We start from the raw sequence: 14,223 nt of genomic DNA on the forward strand, positions 1-14,223 counted from the left end.
TAGTTCTTGATTACTTTTTGATAAATAATTCGTTCTTATTGCGAAATAGGAGCACTATTTATCAATCTGTAATAAAAGACGTGAGGAAATTCTGTTTTTTTTAAAGATAAAAATTTTTGAGGCGAAAAACCCAAAAAGAAGTTTGTAAAAAATTTAAAGGAACTTTAAAAATCTTCAGAGCGATGGGCGGCGAATTTTCCAAATATATTTTTTTTAACTTTTGCTGTCTGGTCGTTTTCAGTTTTGGAGAAAACCATTATTGGTTTTGTCATTTTTTTTTACAAAGATATAAATTTATCTTGTAATTTTTCGCGTAAAAGACCTCCAGATCGTTAGTATTTTTTAAGTGAAAGTCCACAAAATAGAGCGGTTTTGAGTCAAAAATCAGTCAAAACTAAAAAATCACATTTTTTTAACAAGCCTTTTATGAACAAGTCTTCATAGGAATGGAATTTCGCTGATTCTGTTCGTTTTTTGATCGAAAATTATTTAATTATTGTCCCAAGTTCGAAGCTGGAAAGGGATTTCAAAATTTTTACAAAGCGACGAAGGAGACGAGTGTTCTAATAAAAATTATTTCATAATTTTTCGCGAAAAATACCTTAAGATTGTCAGTATTGTTAAGTCGAAAATTGAGCATTTAGAAAAAAGTGTAACTTTCCTAAAACTGAAGGAATGTTAAAAATATTATTGCTAAATGGCCCTTAAAATAAATCTATAAAAAAGTCATCAACATTTTCCCAGCAACGGAACTGAATTACTGTGCCGGTGCGTTGTGTTGGCGCACCTAAACTCACTGAGTTACCCAGGCCTATTTAAAACCGCTCTTAGTTAGACTCATATTTAGAGAACTGAATGAGCCACTAAAATGTCACTTTTATTGAAGGATAAAGCCTTAAATGTCCACTTTTTGGTACTAAACATCGTGTTAGAAGTCCTTCCAGTTGAATGATTTCTGCAATAGTTTGAAAATTCACTACACTTTAGAGGCGTGATCTCTATGTAAAGATTTACTTTATTCCCATTGTTGTACAAGGGCCGTTGCATAAAGAGCACAGACACTTGATCCAGCCGATTCTAAACGCGAATTTCTCCAAGGACAGTGTTGCAGTGGTTCAAAAGCACGCGGATCGATGCATGGACATTCTGGAGGCCAGAGTGGACCAAGGGGTGTTCGATGTAGAAAGTGCCATTCACCAGTGCATGATCGATGCCAATCAAGGTTTGCTACAGTTTCACGAAATGATTTATGCTGGTGCTTGAGAAGTTTTGCGTGATTCGGCAGAATTGATCCTGGGAAGCAAGCGAAGCAGCCAACTTGAAGGGTACAGTGAGTTTGATCTAGCGCTGAAAAAGTGAGTTTTTCTGAAGTCGTTCTTCACTAGTTCTAGTCGGATTTCTTCATTCGCAGCATGTATAACTTGGCCTTCACCCGCCTGGTCAAACCCTATCTTCAGCCAGAGCTGATCTTTAATCTCACTCCCTACAAAAGGCGCCAGGACCACATGCTGCAGACAGTCAAAAGCTTCGTCAAACAGGTAGAGATTCTATATGTAATCATTTTCTCTTGTCTATCAGACATTTTCTTGCAGTTAGTCCGAGATTCGACGGAGAGAAGAAAGCACTCCTGTCCTTCTGGCGATTTTTACCCAATTGTTGACAGAATGGCGGACGTTAGCGAAGAAAACCCGCAGATTATCAGCGACGAGGTGTTTGAGGACCATATCCTTACCTTGTACGCTGCGGTAAGTTCGGTAATTTAACGGCTCGAGTGGAGTTAAACTTTCCAAAGTTAGGCAGAGGACCCTTCGACTATAACCTGCTCTTTCCTAGCTGTGTGCTTTGGGCTGTACCCGCAACATCAGGTAAGGTTGTACTTTTTTAGTAGCGTGAGCTGGTAAGGCTGCTTATAGGAAAAGGCCGCAAGGGAAATTAGGGAAGTTTTCGGAGACACTCCCCGAGCGGCATCTTGGGACTCCCTTAACAGACTGCAGTACTTGGACATGTGCATTAAGGAAGTTTTACGGCTGTTCCCGATCGGCCCCATTATCCTCCGGAAGTGCACTGCTGATTTCCGTCTTGGTGAGTTCAATTGGGCTACTTTTATGTTTTTCCTATTAGCTAAGGCTCTCTTGAAACATTTATAGATGAAAAGTGGCTGATTCCGAACGACTGCGGCATCGCCCTGCCAATTTTTACCATCCACCGAGATGCCAGATATTGGTCGCATCCAGACCATTTCCACCCCGACCATTTCCTGCCTGAAGCGGCCAATGGGAGGCACGTATACGCTTATTTGCCATTCAGCGCCGGTTCCAGAGGATGCATAGGTGCCACAGTTCCTCTTTAGCACCGGATTTCTATATTCAAAAGATGCGCTGTTTCAGGCAAACTATTGGCCAACACCCTGATCAAGGTATTCATCTGCAATTTGCTGCAGCGCTTTGAAATAGAGACGCCGGGCACTTTAGCTGAGTTGCAGCTGAAGATGGACATATCCACGCGTCCGAAACGTGGCTACCACTTGAAGTTGAAAAGGAGAGTGTGGAAATAGTCACAGTCAAAATATCGTATATTTAATAATAAATAAGCGAACTGTTCGGGCTGAGAGTTTCGTAATCAAAACCAGTGAAAAATTCGGGTGTTTATCAACACAGCCATCCAGTTTTCGCAGTTTCTACCTAAATTGTTTTTATGATCGGGATTGTTGTAATGAAAAATTTCCCAAAAACAAGCGATCTTATCATGTATAAATTCATCAAAGTTTATTTAAGTAAACAAGACACAGGACAGTCACAACAGGACAAAACGTAGAATTTAAAAGTTATTCGCCTCCTCACTCCTTATCCGCATGTATCCCAACTGCCTCTGAAAAGCTCCCGTTTTAGGCCTGAATGCGCGGAGTATATGCAGGCTGATCTTCCGAAACTGTCCTTTGTCCTTTGGGCTGTACAGTGGCTGTTGGCTGTCCGAACTCTGAACAGCCGCAGGACTGTTGTCCTCAAACAGTTGCTGCCCCACAGTCTTGTCCTCACATGTTTTTATCACGTTCTGGCAGCTAACGCTGCACACATCCGGAAACTTTATGTAGCTGATGTCGCTCTCAGACGACTGGTTTTTCGGCGTGCTGGCCTTTACTGACATGAACCTGGACAACAAAGAGCCTGCACGAGCTTAGAAGAGCTGTCCCAGCTGGCACTTACCAGGCTTGCCAATTTGGTTGAATTCCTCCCGTTTGAAGCTTTCGTAGTCGTCGTAAATGTAGGCGTCTTCGACTTTCTGAACGGTGCGTTTTGTTTCCTCAACAATGCTTTGCCAGCTTTGGGACTTCTCTTCATCTAGGAGGCTCCTGAAGGAGAAGTCTTGCGCTGTGTAGAAATGCGTCTCTAAATTTGCACAATCGTCGTCCACAAAGGCCAGTCTATATAGTTCGTTGTTAGTGTCTTGCTCTGCTGGATAAGGGTCTTTGCTCAGAGTTTGGCAGCCGATCTCCTTAACGCTGGTGTTGGCTGGATAAATGGGTTTATAGCATTCCAGATTTTGATCAGTGGCAATGCAATACATGGCGATTTTGTTCCATCGTACAATCAGGTAGAGCAGGAATGGCTGGAAGCGGTCCTTCAAGGGGCCGGTTTGAAACAAGTCAAAAAATTAATCGCCCATTACTCAATTAATATGAATATTCTCAATGCTACTTACCTGGTCTTTCCCTCCCGGCCAAAAGGGTCTCACAAACAGCGCCCCACTAAAATAACAAGACAAGGCCTTCAAGGAGGCTCTACTAAGAGAGGCCTTTCCTTCAGGTATTCGCTTCGCGGCCAACCTCCGGAGCAAGCATATCAACATTTTGATCAAGCGCAAGTTTTCCTGGGGCAATGCGTTTAGAAACCTGGAGGTCTGGTTTAGTCACAAAAGGGGCGACTAAGGGCGAATCGCTTACCTGGCAATTGCTGTGTCGAGACTGTCTCTGGCTAAGGAGTGGCACTTGAAAGCTCTGCGGCATCCAGTAGATAAGAGCAGCCAGTCAAAGTTGGCGCCTTTAGTGAAGCTGGGAAACAGCGGCAGAGGCAGCAGCCCCAAAAAGTGTCTAATCACCCACAAGTACGCTCCTGGGGCGCTGCTTTCCAGATGGCCGTTTGGGGAAAGCACCAGTTGATTCTTCAGCGTTAGTCGCTCTTCTATAGAGCCTTGGCCGCATCTGCGGAAGAGCAATGGGGTTGCGTAAAGGTCAATGACATTTCTCGATCAAAATTTGCTTTAGTTACCTCAAAACCCATTCGATATCGCCTTCCTGCTCTCTGTAGGTCTGCAGGGCTTTGGCAAAGAAATTCTGCAAAAAGGACCAGGGTTAGATAAAGGAAAAACGCAAAAACTTCATGGGATTCACCTGGAGCCTCGGATGTACGTAGCAAGCAGGAAAAACGTCTTCCAGAGGAACTCCGAATGCTAACCTGGAAATTCAAAGAGGCGACTGCAAATCTGGATGAGGCGAAACATGAAATACTCACCTGGCTGGAATGGGGCTCGGATAAGGGCTTCCCAGCCTCATCACGCGCTGTCACCCGCTTAAATGGCAGTTTAAACTTCTGATTTAAATGCCAGACCAAGCCGTTTTAGTTGGGCTCTAAAATGAACTCTACTAGTTGCGTTAATTTTCTGGCCGATCGCGAGATGGCCATCTATTGTTTCAGTCAGGAGCCATTTCGTCTAGCCGTTGCTCAGATATGTTAATATGCGCGAATCGTGACAGTTCTGCCACGGTAAACGGCGCGCAGTTTGAAAATTTTACTTAGCGCTGTGTCGTATTTTAGTAAAACGGATGGAAGCACATAAAAATTGAACTAAATACGTGCAATTCATTTAAATATGCTCCTTCAATCTGTTTTACAAAAATACCTCAGGGCGCTAGATGTAGATTTTTAAACTGCGCGCCATTCACCGGGGAGCTGGCAACATCTTGCGCATATCAAATATATGGGCTACCGCTAGACACGAATGCTTGACAGCCTTGCCTGAAAGGCTTTCATGTTTATGTTGTAAATTTATTGGAATTTTCTACACTTAATCGGTTTTCTGATTTTAATATTCTCGATATTTTCAATGAATCTGACTCTGTAGTTCAGCCCAGTCTGGTAAGTGTTCTATTCTCAAGTTACTTCGGAAAATTGAGGCCAATTGCGCTAACTATTGAATGCTTGATGGCTTTAAATAGTCTGGTTTATTTTAGCTTCGGTTTAGAATGGCCAGCCCGTCGCCGTCGAACAGCCCTATGCCTCCTCCACCGCAGACTCCCAGTCCCATGGGCATTCCGCCTTCACAGAGCCCGGCCCCTCCTTCGCCGGCTTCACAGGGCCCCTACGCTCAAGGACCGCCGCCCCAACAAGGTCCGCCTCAAAATCCGAGTAAGTGTCAGAAAATCAATTGCAAAGCTCCCAACTAGTTGGATGTTAAACGCAAAGGTCATCCACAATATGGGGTTTACGCCAATCATGGGCCTGACGGTCCTCCTTCACACGTGGGGCCTCATGGAATGCCTACGCCCCACCACCCCCAGCAGGGCTATCCGCCGCCTCAAAACCACCAAGGTGGGTTTTGGCTTATACTCTAAATAGTTGATCCTGTGAAGGATTATTTGTGTGTAGTTTGGCCCCCTCAGCATCAAAGCCACGGGCCAGCGCCACAACAGGGACATCTGGCGCCCCCTCAAGGCCACCCGGCCCAAAATGCGTCCCCCGGCCACCCACAGGTGAGTGTTTTGCACCGAAGTCTACATCTGGACTTTGGAACGGGATCTTTTTAACAGGGACATTTGCCGTCGCAGCAGCAGCCTCCTCAAGGATACTCTCCGCATCCTCAAAGCGGCCCGCCCGCTCAGTACCCGCAACATCCGGGAGGACCGCCTCCTCATGGCCTGCCTCCGCAGCACAGCGCTCAACATCCTGGTGGCCATGGAATGCCTCCTCAAAGTGCATATCAGGGACATCCAGGCTTCGCAGCGCCCAGCCGACAAGTAGGTGACTTTCCGCTGTCGCCTTAAGTTTTTACAATGTTTTATGTGTTTAGAATCCAACTTCACCAGGACCGCAACAGCCCCCTCCTTCTCAGATGGGTCAGGGCCTAAGACCTCCCATGCCCACCTCAGAAAATCTAAATGCTTTGCAGAAAGCCATCGATACTATGGAGGAAAAGGTACGGTAATTTAAAGTAAAAATATGAAATAAATACGTTTAAATGTCAACAAGCAACAGTTTACCTTAAAAAACCAAATATTTTGAATTTTACAGGGCATGCAAGACGACCAGAGGTACTCCCAGTTGCTTGCTCTACGGGCAAGAACGACCCAGGCTCAGAACAATTCCGTCCTGAATAACATCCAGATGGGACAGCTTCGCAACCAGATCATTGCTTACCGGTGTTTGGCTCGAAACCAGCCGATTCCTCATCCCGTGATGATGGCGCTGCAAGGAAAACGGCCGGATGGTTCTCCGCAGTTTCCCACGCCGCCCACAAGTCCTTTCCAGCAAGGTCAGCCCGGAGAACAACCGGCTCCAGCGGCTGAAGGGCCTGGTAAGTCTATCCTGAACGCCTTTTGTGCGATTCTAGCTCGAATTCTTATAGTCGCCGACGCTAACAAGCCGGGATCATCGCAGCAAAGGCCCCCTGGCGGCCAGCTAGTTCCAGCTAAACAATCGCGAATCACCACCATGCCGAAACCATGTGGAATCGACCCCATTGTCTTGCTGCAAGAGCGAGAAAATCGCGTTGCAGCCCGAATAGCAGCCAGAATTGAACAAGTTAGTCTAACAGACAACTAAATGTTGTTTTAGTTCAAAGTCTGCAATATTTTTTTATAGGTGAGCAATCTGCCGTCGGATATCAGCGAAAAGCTTCGACTGCAGGCCCAGATCGAGCTAAGAGCGCTGAGATGCCTGAACTTTCAACGACAACTACGGAGCGAGATTCTGAGCTGCATTAGGCGCGATACCACCTTGGAAACCGCCGTTAATATCAAGGCTTACAAGAGAACCAAACGACAAGGTTTGCGAGAGGCTCGCGCTACAGAAAAGTTGGAAAAGCAACAGAAGCTGGAGGCGGAGAGAAAGCGCAGGCAGAAGAACCAGGAGTTCCTCAACTCCGTCCTGCAGCATGCCAAGGAGTTCAAAGAGTTCCACAAGGTATGTTTCCTCATTTTCATTAAGTGCCACCCATTGTGAGTTGCTTTTTAATGGCTGTTTCTCAGGCGACACAAGCGAAGGTGGCCAAAGTGAATAAGGCGATATTGAACTACCACGCCAACGCCGAAAGGGAGCAAAAGAAGGAGCAGGAGAGAATCGAAAAGGAGCGAATGAGAAGGTAAGGAGTAAAAATATGCGAAGTTTCGCTGCGACTTATCGGGGTGTTTCACTCTGGCAGATTAATGGCTGAAGATGAGGAAGGCTACCGCAAACTGATCGATCAGAAGAAAGACAAACGACTGGCCTTCTTGCTATCCCAAACCGACGAATACATTGCCAGTCTAACGGAAATGGTGCGTCAGCACAAGGAAGAACAAGCGCATAAGAAGAAGGAGGAAGAGCGCCGGAAGAAGCGCCAGCAGCGCATGCAGGAGCCCGACCGGAAGGTGACCGTCATGGAAATTGCCACGGGCAAAAAGCTGAAGGCCGAGAACGCTCCTACTTTCCGAGAACTACAAGAGTGGCTGAAAATTCACCCGGGCTATGAAATGGTCGATACAGACGATGAAGGTGCGCCAAAGTCCTCCCCATCACAAGATCGGCAAGTAATGTTGATTAATTGCAGATGAAGATGACTACAAAGAAGGTAAGACTCAGGAGGAGGAAGAGGAGGCGATGAAGATTATCAAAAAAGCCAAAGCAGAAGACGACGAATATCAAAGAAACGCCAAGGAGGAACAGACCTATTACTCAATAGCCCATACGGTGCATGAAATCGTTACGGAACAGGCCTCGATTTTGGTTAACGGCAAACTCAAGGAGTATCAAGTGAAAGGTGTGTTCTCACGTGAAACTTTCCAGCATTCAGTTGGTGTTGTTGCAGGTCTGGAGTGGATGGTGTCTTTGTACAACAACAACCTGAACGGGATTCTGGCCGATGAAATGGGGTTGGGAAAAACTATCCAAACCATTGCCTTGCTCACCTACCTAATGGAGAAAAAGAAAGTCAACGGCCCCTTCTTGATTATCGTCCCTCTTTCCACGATTTCAAATTGGATGCTGGAGTTCGAGAAATGGGGCCCATCAGTGCAGGTACTTTGCAGGTTACTCAAAAGTTTCTTCGAGGATTATGGATTAATTATGTACCAATGTTTAGGTTATAGCCTACAAAGGAACTCCAGGTGTAAGGCGCACAATCCAGGCTCAAATGCGGCAGGCAAAGTTCAACGTGCTTCTCACCACTTACGAGTACATTATCAAGGACAAAAGCGTGCTCTCCAAGGTCCCCTTCAAGTACATGATCATCGATGAAGGCCACAGGATGAAAAATCACCACTGCAAGCTAACGCAAGTGTTAAACACCCATTACTTGGCGCCCCATCGGCTGCTGCTGACCGGCACGCCGCTGCAAAACAAGCTTCCCGAACTGTGGGCGCTACTGAACTTCCTGCTGCCTTCCATCTTCAAGAGCTGCTCCACTTTTGAGCAATGGTTCAACGCCCCCTTTGCCACAACGGGAGAAAAGGTACGGATTGCTCTAAATCCGTCAGGCTGCGGCTGATTCAAGGACTTGTAGGTCGAGCTCAACGAGGAAGAGACCATTCTGATCATTCGTCGTCTGCACAAAGTGCTGCGCCCTTTCCTGCTAAGACGTCTGAAGAAGGAAGTCGAGTCTCAGTTGCCCGAAAAAGTGGAATATATCATCAAGTGCGACATGTCCGGATTGCAAAAAGTGCTCTATCAGCACATGCAGAGCAAGGGCGTTCTTTTAACGGATGGATCTGAGCGCGGACACGCTGCTAGAGGAAAAGGTAACATTCGGGAGTCTGTTTATAATCAACTACATTTTGATTGGAATGAAGCAAAAACTGCCATTTTATGATCAGAAGCGATGATCATAAAGAAACACTTGGTTTTACCACAGCTTATATATCACACAGCTAGGGCACTCGCCGTCGATTTGATCTCATGGTTTAAACCAACACTTGCTATCTTTCTCGCACGGGGTTTATTTGTCGAGTCCGGACTAAAAAGATTTCTATTATTGTAAATGAGCTTTTTTACTAAAATATTAAAATACAACCACACATCGATTTACTGATTGACTATTTAATATATATTGATTGGCCATTTACACAGGTTGTTCAAGATAACGATGCATTGTATGGGTATTTTCGAAACCGTAAGAGATAAGAAGTAGGTAAAATTAATTACTGACAAATACATTTTCCTATTATCAAAATGACAATCAACACTATTTGAGAAAACTCGAATAACTACATTAATCGAGGAAGGATGGTCAACTAAAACAGTAGCTGAGATTTGGAAAACGAAGAGCAAGGTTTATAGAGATTAATTAAATTGTCAAATTAAAACAAGTTTGTGTACTGTACTATACCAACTGTACATGGCATTTTCAAAAAAGAAATATTTATTTTACCTGAGATGGTTAGAAAAAGTGGTTTTTCGTTTTTGTTCATTTCGAATCATATAAAAAAACAAAAAAATACTTTCACATGGCACCGTTTCGAGAGCTACAAAAGGGTGTCTATGAAAATATATTACAACGAATTCTTTTCAACAACCATCATCAACTTTTGTTTTTCATATGGACCAAATAAAAGTGCATAACTGATATAGTAGCCCTTCTAATAGCGGATTATACAGGTTGATTCGAAATTGGCGTCATTCCTTTTAAACCCCTTAAAAGGAATGAATAGGGGCTCACTTGGAGAGTACGAGAAAAAAATTTAAATTTTATTTTTCGATAATTTCTAGAAGATTGAATTACAGTTGAAAATAAAATTTCAACTTTGTTATTAAGCATTATTTTGAAATTGCCCCATGTTTAATTGGTAGCATATTGGAATACTTTAGCAATAAAAAAGAAAAATTACGATCTTTGCTTCAAATTGCAAAAAAAATTATATTAAATAAGTTCTCACACAATTTTTTGAGGAAAAGTCATAGTAGCAATGATGTTTTGTTTCAGAACTTTCTATTTGGTAAATCAAAAACCAATGAAATAAGTACATTTTTGCTGACACGTAAATGTAAAAGAAAGTAATCATCACAGTAATACGATACTTAATTAACTGTGTTAAGAATGTTGAACCCTCTGAAAAAACTTAACGATTCAGTATCACATACATACGAGCGGTATACATATCTGGTATCGGATATATTTATTAATTACCCCATATAAGTAATTAATTTATTTTTATTGATATTTTTGAAATTGTTATCAACTATTTTAGAGAAAAATAAATTCTTACTATGAAAAACAGTTACTTCACAAAAGTTGAGGGAAAATATTTGTATGAATGATTAAAATATGTAACTTCTCATATTTGAAGAAATTTCATGCAAAAATCTCTTTGTGTGATACAGCTTTCATAATTGGTTTGAAAAATGAAACGTATTTATCGTATTTGCAATATACAACCCGATTTCACGCCAATGTGCTCTTTTTCGTCCAGAGGCGGGATTTACGGGCTGCGCGAGTAAAACGACGCGAAACCATGTTCCGATGGAGCTGTATGATATTTAAGCTGTGGTTTCACTTTTATGCAGGGACTTTGACGCACAGTGTATCCAAAAGTATATGACAAATTGAACTTGTCACTGTCATTATATGTTAATTAATAAGAGTGGCTTGCCAAATGTGAAGGTAGAAACAACCATACATACAAACTGATGATGGTGGAGAAAAACACCGAAACGTTTTTGTGACATTTTAAATGGTAAACAATAAAACTGACTGGAACCCAGGAATTTCTTTTGAATTAAGTTGAAATACAATCAGGAAAATATACACATTATATGTTAATTTAATTTAAAGTTTACTTACACTTTGTAAATTATAACTTTCTTATAAGTTCACTCACAAATTCGTTTTAATGGCAAATTTTTCTGCGTTAGCCATTGTTGCCACCCGCAGATCACAATCTTTTTAATGGCACAAATGCCATACAAAATATGCAACTTATAAAAATACCATTCAAATAGTGAAAGCAGGTGTTTTATGGTTGGAAGTTGAAACCAACATTTGCGGCATCTCTAATTCTGGTGGTTGACAAAACATTGAATTTTCATCTCTGATTGTTTTACTTACAAAAGCAGGCTTTTGAGAAATTACAAACGTCAAATCGTGACTTTGATTAATGGCATTGACATCAAATTTAAAATATGAAATCGATGCCTTTTATTTTTGGCTATTTTTTTATTATTTATTAGAACTTATTGTTCGTGTTCTGTCTTTCATTCGAATAAAAACTATTGTTCGATACGATACGAGGGCGAAACTCTATTTAACTGACTTAACTTAAGCTAAATTTTTAATAATCTGGAACTTCTCAGGTGGATCGAAAGCTCTGATGAACACAATCGTGCAGTTGCGAAAGCTCTGCAATCATCCCTTTATGTTCCAAAACATTGAGGAAAAGTACTGCGAACATGTGGGCGTGCCTGGCGGAATTATGTCGGGCCGAGACACTTTCAGGTAACTTATTCGCCCCCATTTCAATGGCCGCGTGTGTTCAACCCGTGTTTCCAGAGCTTCCGGTAAATTCGAGCTACTGGATCGCATCCTGCCAAAGCTGAAGCTCACCAATCATCGGGTGCTTCTTTTCTGTCAAATGACCCAGCTGATGACCATCATGGAAGACTATTTGAACTGGAGAGGGTTCAAGTACCTGCGATTGGACGGTACCATCAAGGCAGAAGACCGAGGCGATTTGCTGAAGAAGTTCAACGATAAGAACAGCGAGTATTTCCTGTTTTTGCTCTCTACTCGGGCGGGAGGTTTGGGTTTGAACCTGCAAACCGCCGACACTGTGGTGATCTTCGACTCCGATTGGAACCCTCATCAGGTAAGTCCAGGTGGGTAGTAGTTGGATCCGGTTTTCACTCAATTTTACAGGATCTGCAAGCTCAAGACCGCGCCCATCGGATAGGACAGCAAAACGAAGTACGCGTCTTGAGGCTGATGACCGTGAACTCGGTGGAAGAGCGGATTCTCGCTGCGGCCAAATACAAACTCACCATGGACGAAAAAGTCATCCAGGCCGGAATGTTCGATCAGAAGTCCACCGGGTCGGAGCGACAGCAGTTTTTGCACGCTATTTTGCACAACGATGGCACAGACGAAGAGGTAATTAAAACCGTTGTTGTCCATTTGCGCGCTAAACCAGTTGTCCTGGCAGGAGGAGAACGAGGTGCCCGATGACGAAACTGTTAACCAAATGGTAGCCAGGAATGAGGATGAGTTCCAGCTGTTCCAGAAAATGGATGTCGAGCGACGGGAGGAGGAAGAGCGAAACGGCATGATGAATAGGCTGATACAGGAAGAAGAGTTGCCTGACTGGCTGGTTAAGGTACTAAAATCGCGCTTTTTCCAGCGCTGTATTTTGGTTTAAGATTCCCTGAAGAGCCTCTGGAATCATTCGATCAGAGCGTTGAAGGACTAACCAAAATATGCTGAAACTGATATGCTCAAACATTTTGATATAAAAAAATCTGCAGGAAGACGACGAAGTCGACACCTGGAAGTTCGAAGAAGACGACGTAATATTAGGACGCGGTACCAGGCAAAGAAAAGAAGTGGATTATGCGGACAGCCTGACTGAGAAGGAATGGCTAAAGGCAATTGATGAAGACGGCGACTACGACGACGACGAAGAAGAGGAGGAGAAACTGAAGCAAAAGCGGCGCGGAAGAAAGCGCAGGAAGCGGGAGGAATCTGACGAAGATGAGCCTCCGCAGCGACGCAAACGGAAGGCCACTAGCATGGCGAGCGAGGTTAAGATGAAGCGAAAAATGAAGAAACTGATGAGCGTTGTAATCAACTATAACGACAGGTTTGCATATTAATCAACCCTCTAGGGGCTTCAAGTGGCACGTTTGAGATTTGCAGAGACGAGCGGCAGCTGAGCGACCAGTTCATGCGCCTGCCCAACCGCAAAGAGTACCCGGAGTACTACTCGATCATCAAAAAACCGATCGACATCAACAAGATCATGAACTACATTGAAGATGGAAAGGTACGAAGACTTTGTCCCAAGCATCGCTTTGCAGGGTTCTAATCAATTTTCTTGCAGTATTCCGACTTCAGCGATCTGGAGCGCGACTTTATGCTCCTGTGCCAAAACGCCCAGATCTTCAACGAGGAGGCTTCGATTATTCACGAAGACAGTATCGTGTTGCAGTCGGTAAGTCTGAAGATTTGGAAGATTGCAGGGCGAGGTTTCAATCGGCTCTTGTTCTAGGTGTTTTCAAACGCCCGATCTAAAATTGAAGGCGACAACTCTGACGATGAGGACAAGAACGATTCGGATGAGGACCCAGAGCCAACCCCGAAGAAGAAAAAGGAAAAAGAACCCAAGGAGAAAAGAAAACGCGGCAGACCAAAGCGAGTTGTGAAGAAATACGTATCGGACGACGACGACGACGATTAAAGTACATTCTATTCATTTAATGCTCGATTAATGTTTTTTATTTTGGCTAAAGCGGCAGGTTTTCAATGACCATTCCAATCGTAGGCCTTAGAGGAAGTTCCTAAGCCACTAAAGCCTGGTGTCGCCCAATTTAAGCCTTTTTGCGTTATTTATGATAGATTTTAGGTTCAGATCAAAGCAGATACGGGTGGGCCGATTAGGGGAAGGTCGCAGAAAAGTGGCCGCAAACTAAGGGTTGAGTAGCAGTTTTGAGCTTAATAGTTTTTTTCAGTTCAAGGATGTAGGTATTTTTTAAACCACTTTATAGTGCGCCACTTTATAGCGCAGGCCGCCCTGTATTTTACGAGTGCAACATTTTTTTCTTAGGTTTAGCTGATTTAGGAATTTGGTCGCCCATTGATTGCGGCTAAAACGCCAAGTCTCGTCTAACTCGACAGACTTGGCGTCAGGGCCGCCTTTTAGGGGCTAGTCGTAGTGGTTACAACCTTATTCTTGTATAACAGGCTTAGAATGTAGTTGCCCTTACGATCTAGTAGTAATAAAGGTATACGAATTGGGACAAACTGTTTTTTATACCTCTTCATGCTTGATAG

At 43.6% G+C, this 14,223-nt stretch overlaps 3 protein-coding genes across 3 annotated transcripts in view; 2 read left to right on the forward strand and 1 right to left on the reverse strand.

Annotated features, from left to right (window-relative positions):
- The window catches only part of LOC109533266 (cytochrome P450 4c21), a 9,584-nt gene extending 6,837 nt beyond the window's left edge, over window positions 1-2,747 (forward strand). The window contains exons 4-11 of the mRNA XM_019898550.2: window positions 1,037-1,222; window positions 1,286-1,355; window positions 1,412-1,538; window positions 1,593-1,745; window positions 1,797-1,865; window positions 1,914-2,082; window positions 2,148-2,330; window positions 2,388-2,747. Of these exons, the coding sequence (XP_019754109.2) occupies window positions 1,037-1,222; window positions 1,286-1,355; window positions 1,412-1,538; window positions 1,593-1,745; window positions 1,797-1,865; window positions 1,914-2,082; window positions 2,148-2,330; window positions 2,388-2,554 (1,124 nt within the window). The 3' untranslated portion in view covers window positions 2,555-2,747. The remainder of the gene's footprint in view (window positions 1-1,036; window positions 1,223-1,285; window positions 1,356-1,411; window positions 1,539-1,592; window positions 1,746-1,796; window positions 1,866-1,913; window positions 2,083-2,147; window positions 2,331-2,387) is intronic.
- LOC109533267 lies at window positions 2,741-4,658 on the reverse strand. Its single transcript, XM_019898551.2, has 7 exons — window positions 4,509-4,658; window positions 4,388-4,451; window positions 4,266-4,330; window positions 3,941-4,198; window positions 3,700-3,889; window positions 3,204-3,618; window positions 2,741-3,164 (listed from the first exon to the last, which is right to left on the reverse strand). Exons 1-7 carry the CDS (start codon window positions 4,547-4,549, stop codon window positions 2,818-2,820), a joined length of 1,380 nt encoding a protein of 459 aa, XP_019754110.1. The 5' UTR covers window positions 4,550-4,658; the 3' UTR covers window positions 2,741-2,817.
- Window positions 4,659-4,980: 322 nt separating this feature from the next.
- On the forward strand, window positions 4,981-14,189 carry LOC109533249 (ATP-dependent helicase brm). Its single transcript, XM_019898519.2, has 22 exons — window positions 4,981-5,132; window positions 5,228-5,402; window positions 5,460-5,585; window positions 5,643-5,746; window positions 5,804-6,010; window positions 6,064-6,189; window positions 6,285-6,794; window positions 6,855-7,175; window positions 7,241-7,353; window positions 7,414-7,745; window positions 7,801-8,010; window positions 8,059-8,267; window positions 8,332-8,700; window positions 8,752-8,986; window positions 11,535-11,676; window positions 11,731-12,046; window positions 12,097-12,327; window positions 12,380-12,550; window positions 12,699-13,033; window positions 13,090-13,216; window positions 13,274-13,384; window positions 13,442-14,189. Exons 2-22 carry the CDS (start codon window positions 5,240-5,242, stop codon window positions 13,628-13,630), a joined length of 4,647 nt encoding a protein of 1,548 aa, XP_019754078.1. The 5' UTR covers window positions 4,981-5,132; window positions 5,228-5,239; the 3' UTR covers window positions 13,631-14,189.
- The last annotated feature ends 34 nt before the right edge of the window (window positions 14,190-14,223 follow it).

Source organism: Dendroctonus ponderosae, unplaced genomic scaffold (assembly GCF_020466585.1).
Source record: "Dendroctonus ponderosae isolate FM_Combo_2020 unplaced genomic scaffold, Dpon_F_20191213v2 Dpon_F_20191213_1, whole genome shotgun sequence".
NCBI classification, from domain to species: Eukaryota; Metazoa; Arthropoda; class Insecta; order Coleoptera; family Curculionidae; genus Dendroctonus; species Dendroctonus ponderosae.

Coding starts and splice junctions, on each gene's coding strand:
- LOC109533249 (XM_019898519.2), top strand. CDS start 5,240: ATGGCCAGCCCGTCGCCGTCGAACAGCCCTATGCCTCCTCCACCGCAG. Junction 8,011..8,058: donor CAAGGAGTATCAAGTGAAAG/GTGTGTTCTCAC, acceptor GTGTTGTTGCAG/GTCTGGAGTGGATGGTGTCT. Junction 11,677..11,730: donor TCGGGCCGAGACACTTTCAG/GTAACTTATTCG, acceptor CCGTGTTTCCAG/AGCTTCCGGTAAATTCGAGC.
- LOC109533267 (XM_019898551.2), bottom strand. CDS start 4,549: ATGAGGCTGGGAAGCCCTTATCCGAGCCCCATTCCAGCCAG. Junction 4,331..4,387: donor ACGTACATCCGAGGCTCCAG/GTGAATCCCATG, acceptor TCCTTTTTGCAG/AATTTCTTTGCCAAAGCCCT. Junction 4,199..4,265: donor GATATCGAATGGGTTTTGAG/GTAACTAAAGCA, acceptor GCTCTTCCGCAG/ATGCGGCCAAGGCTCTATAG.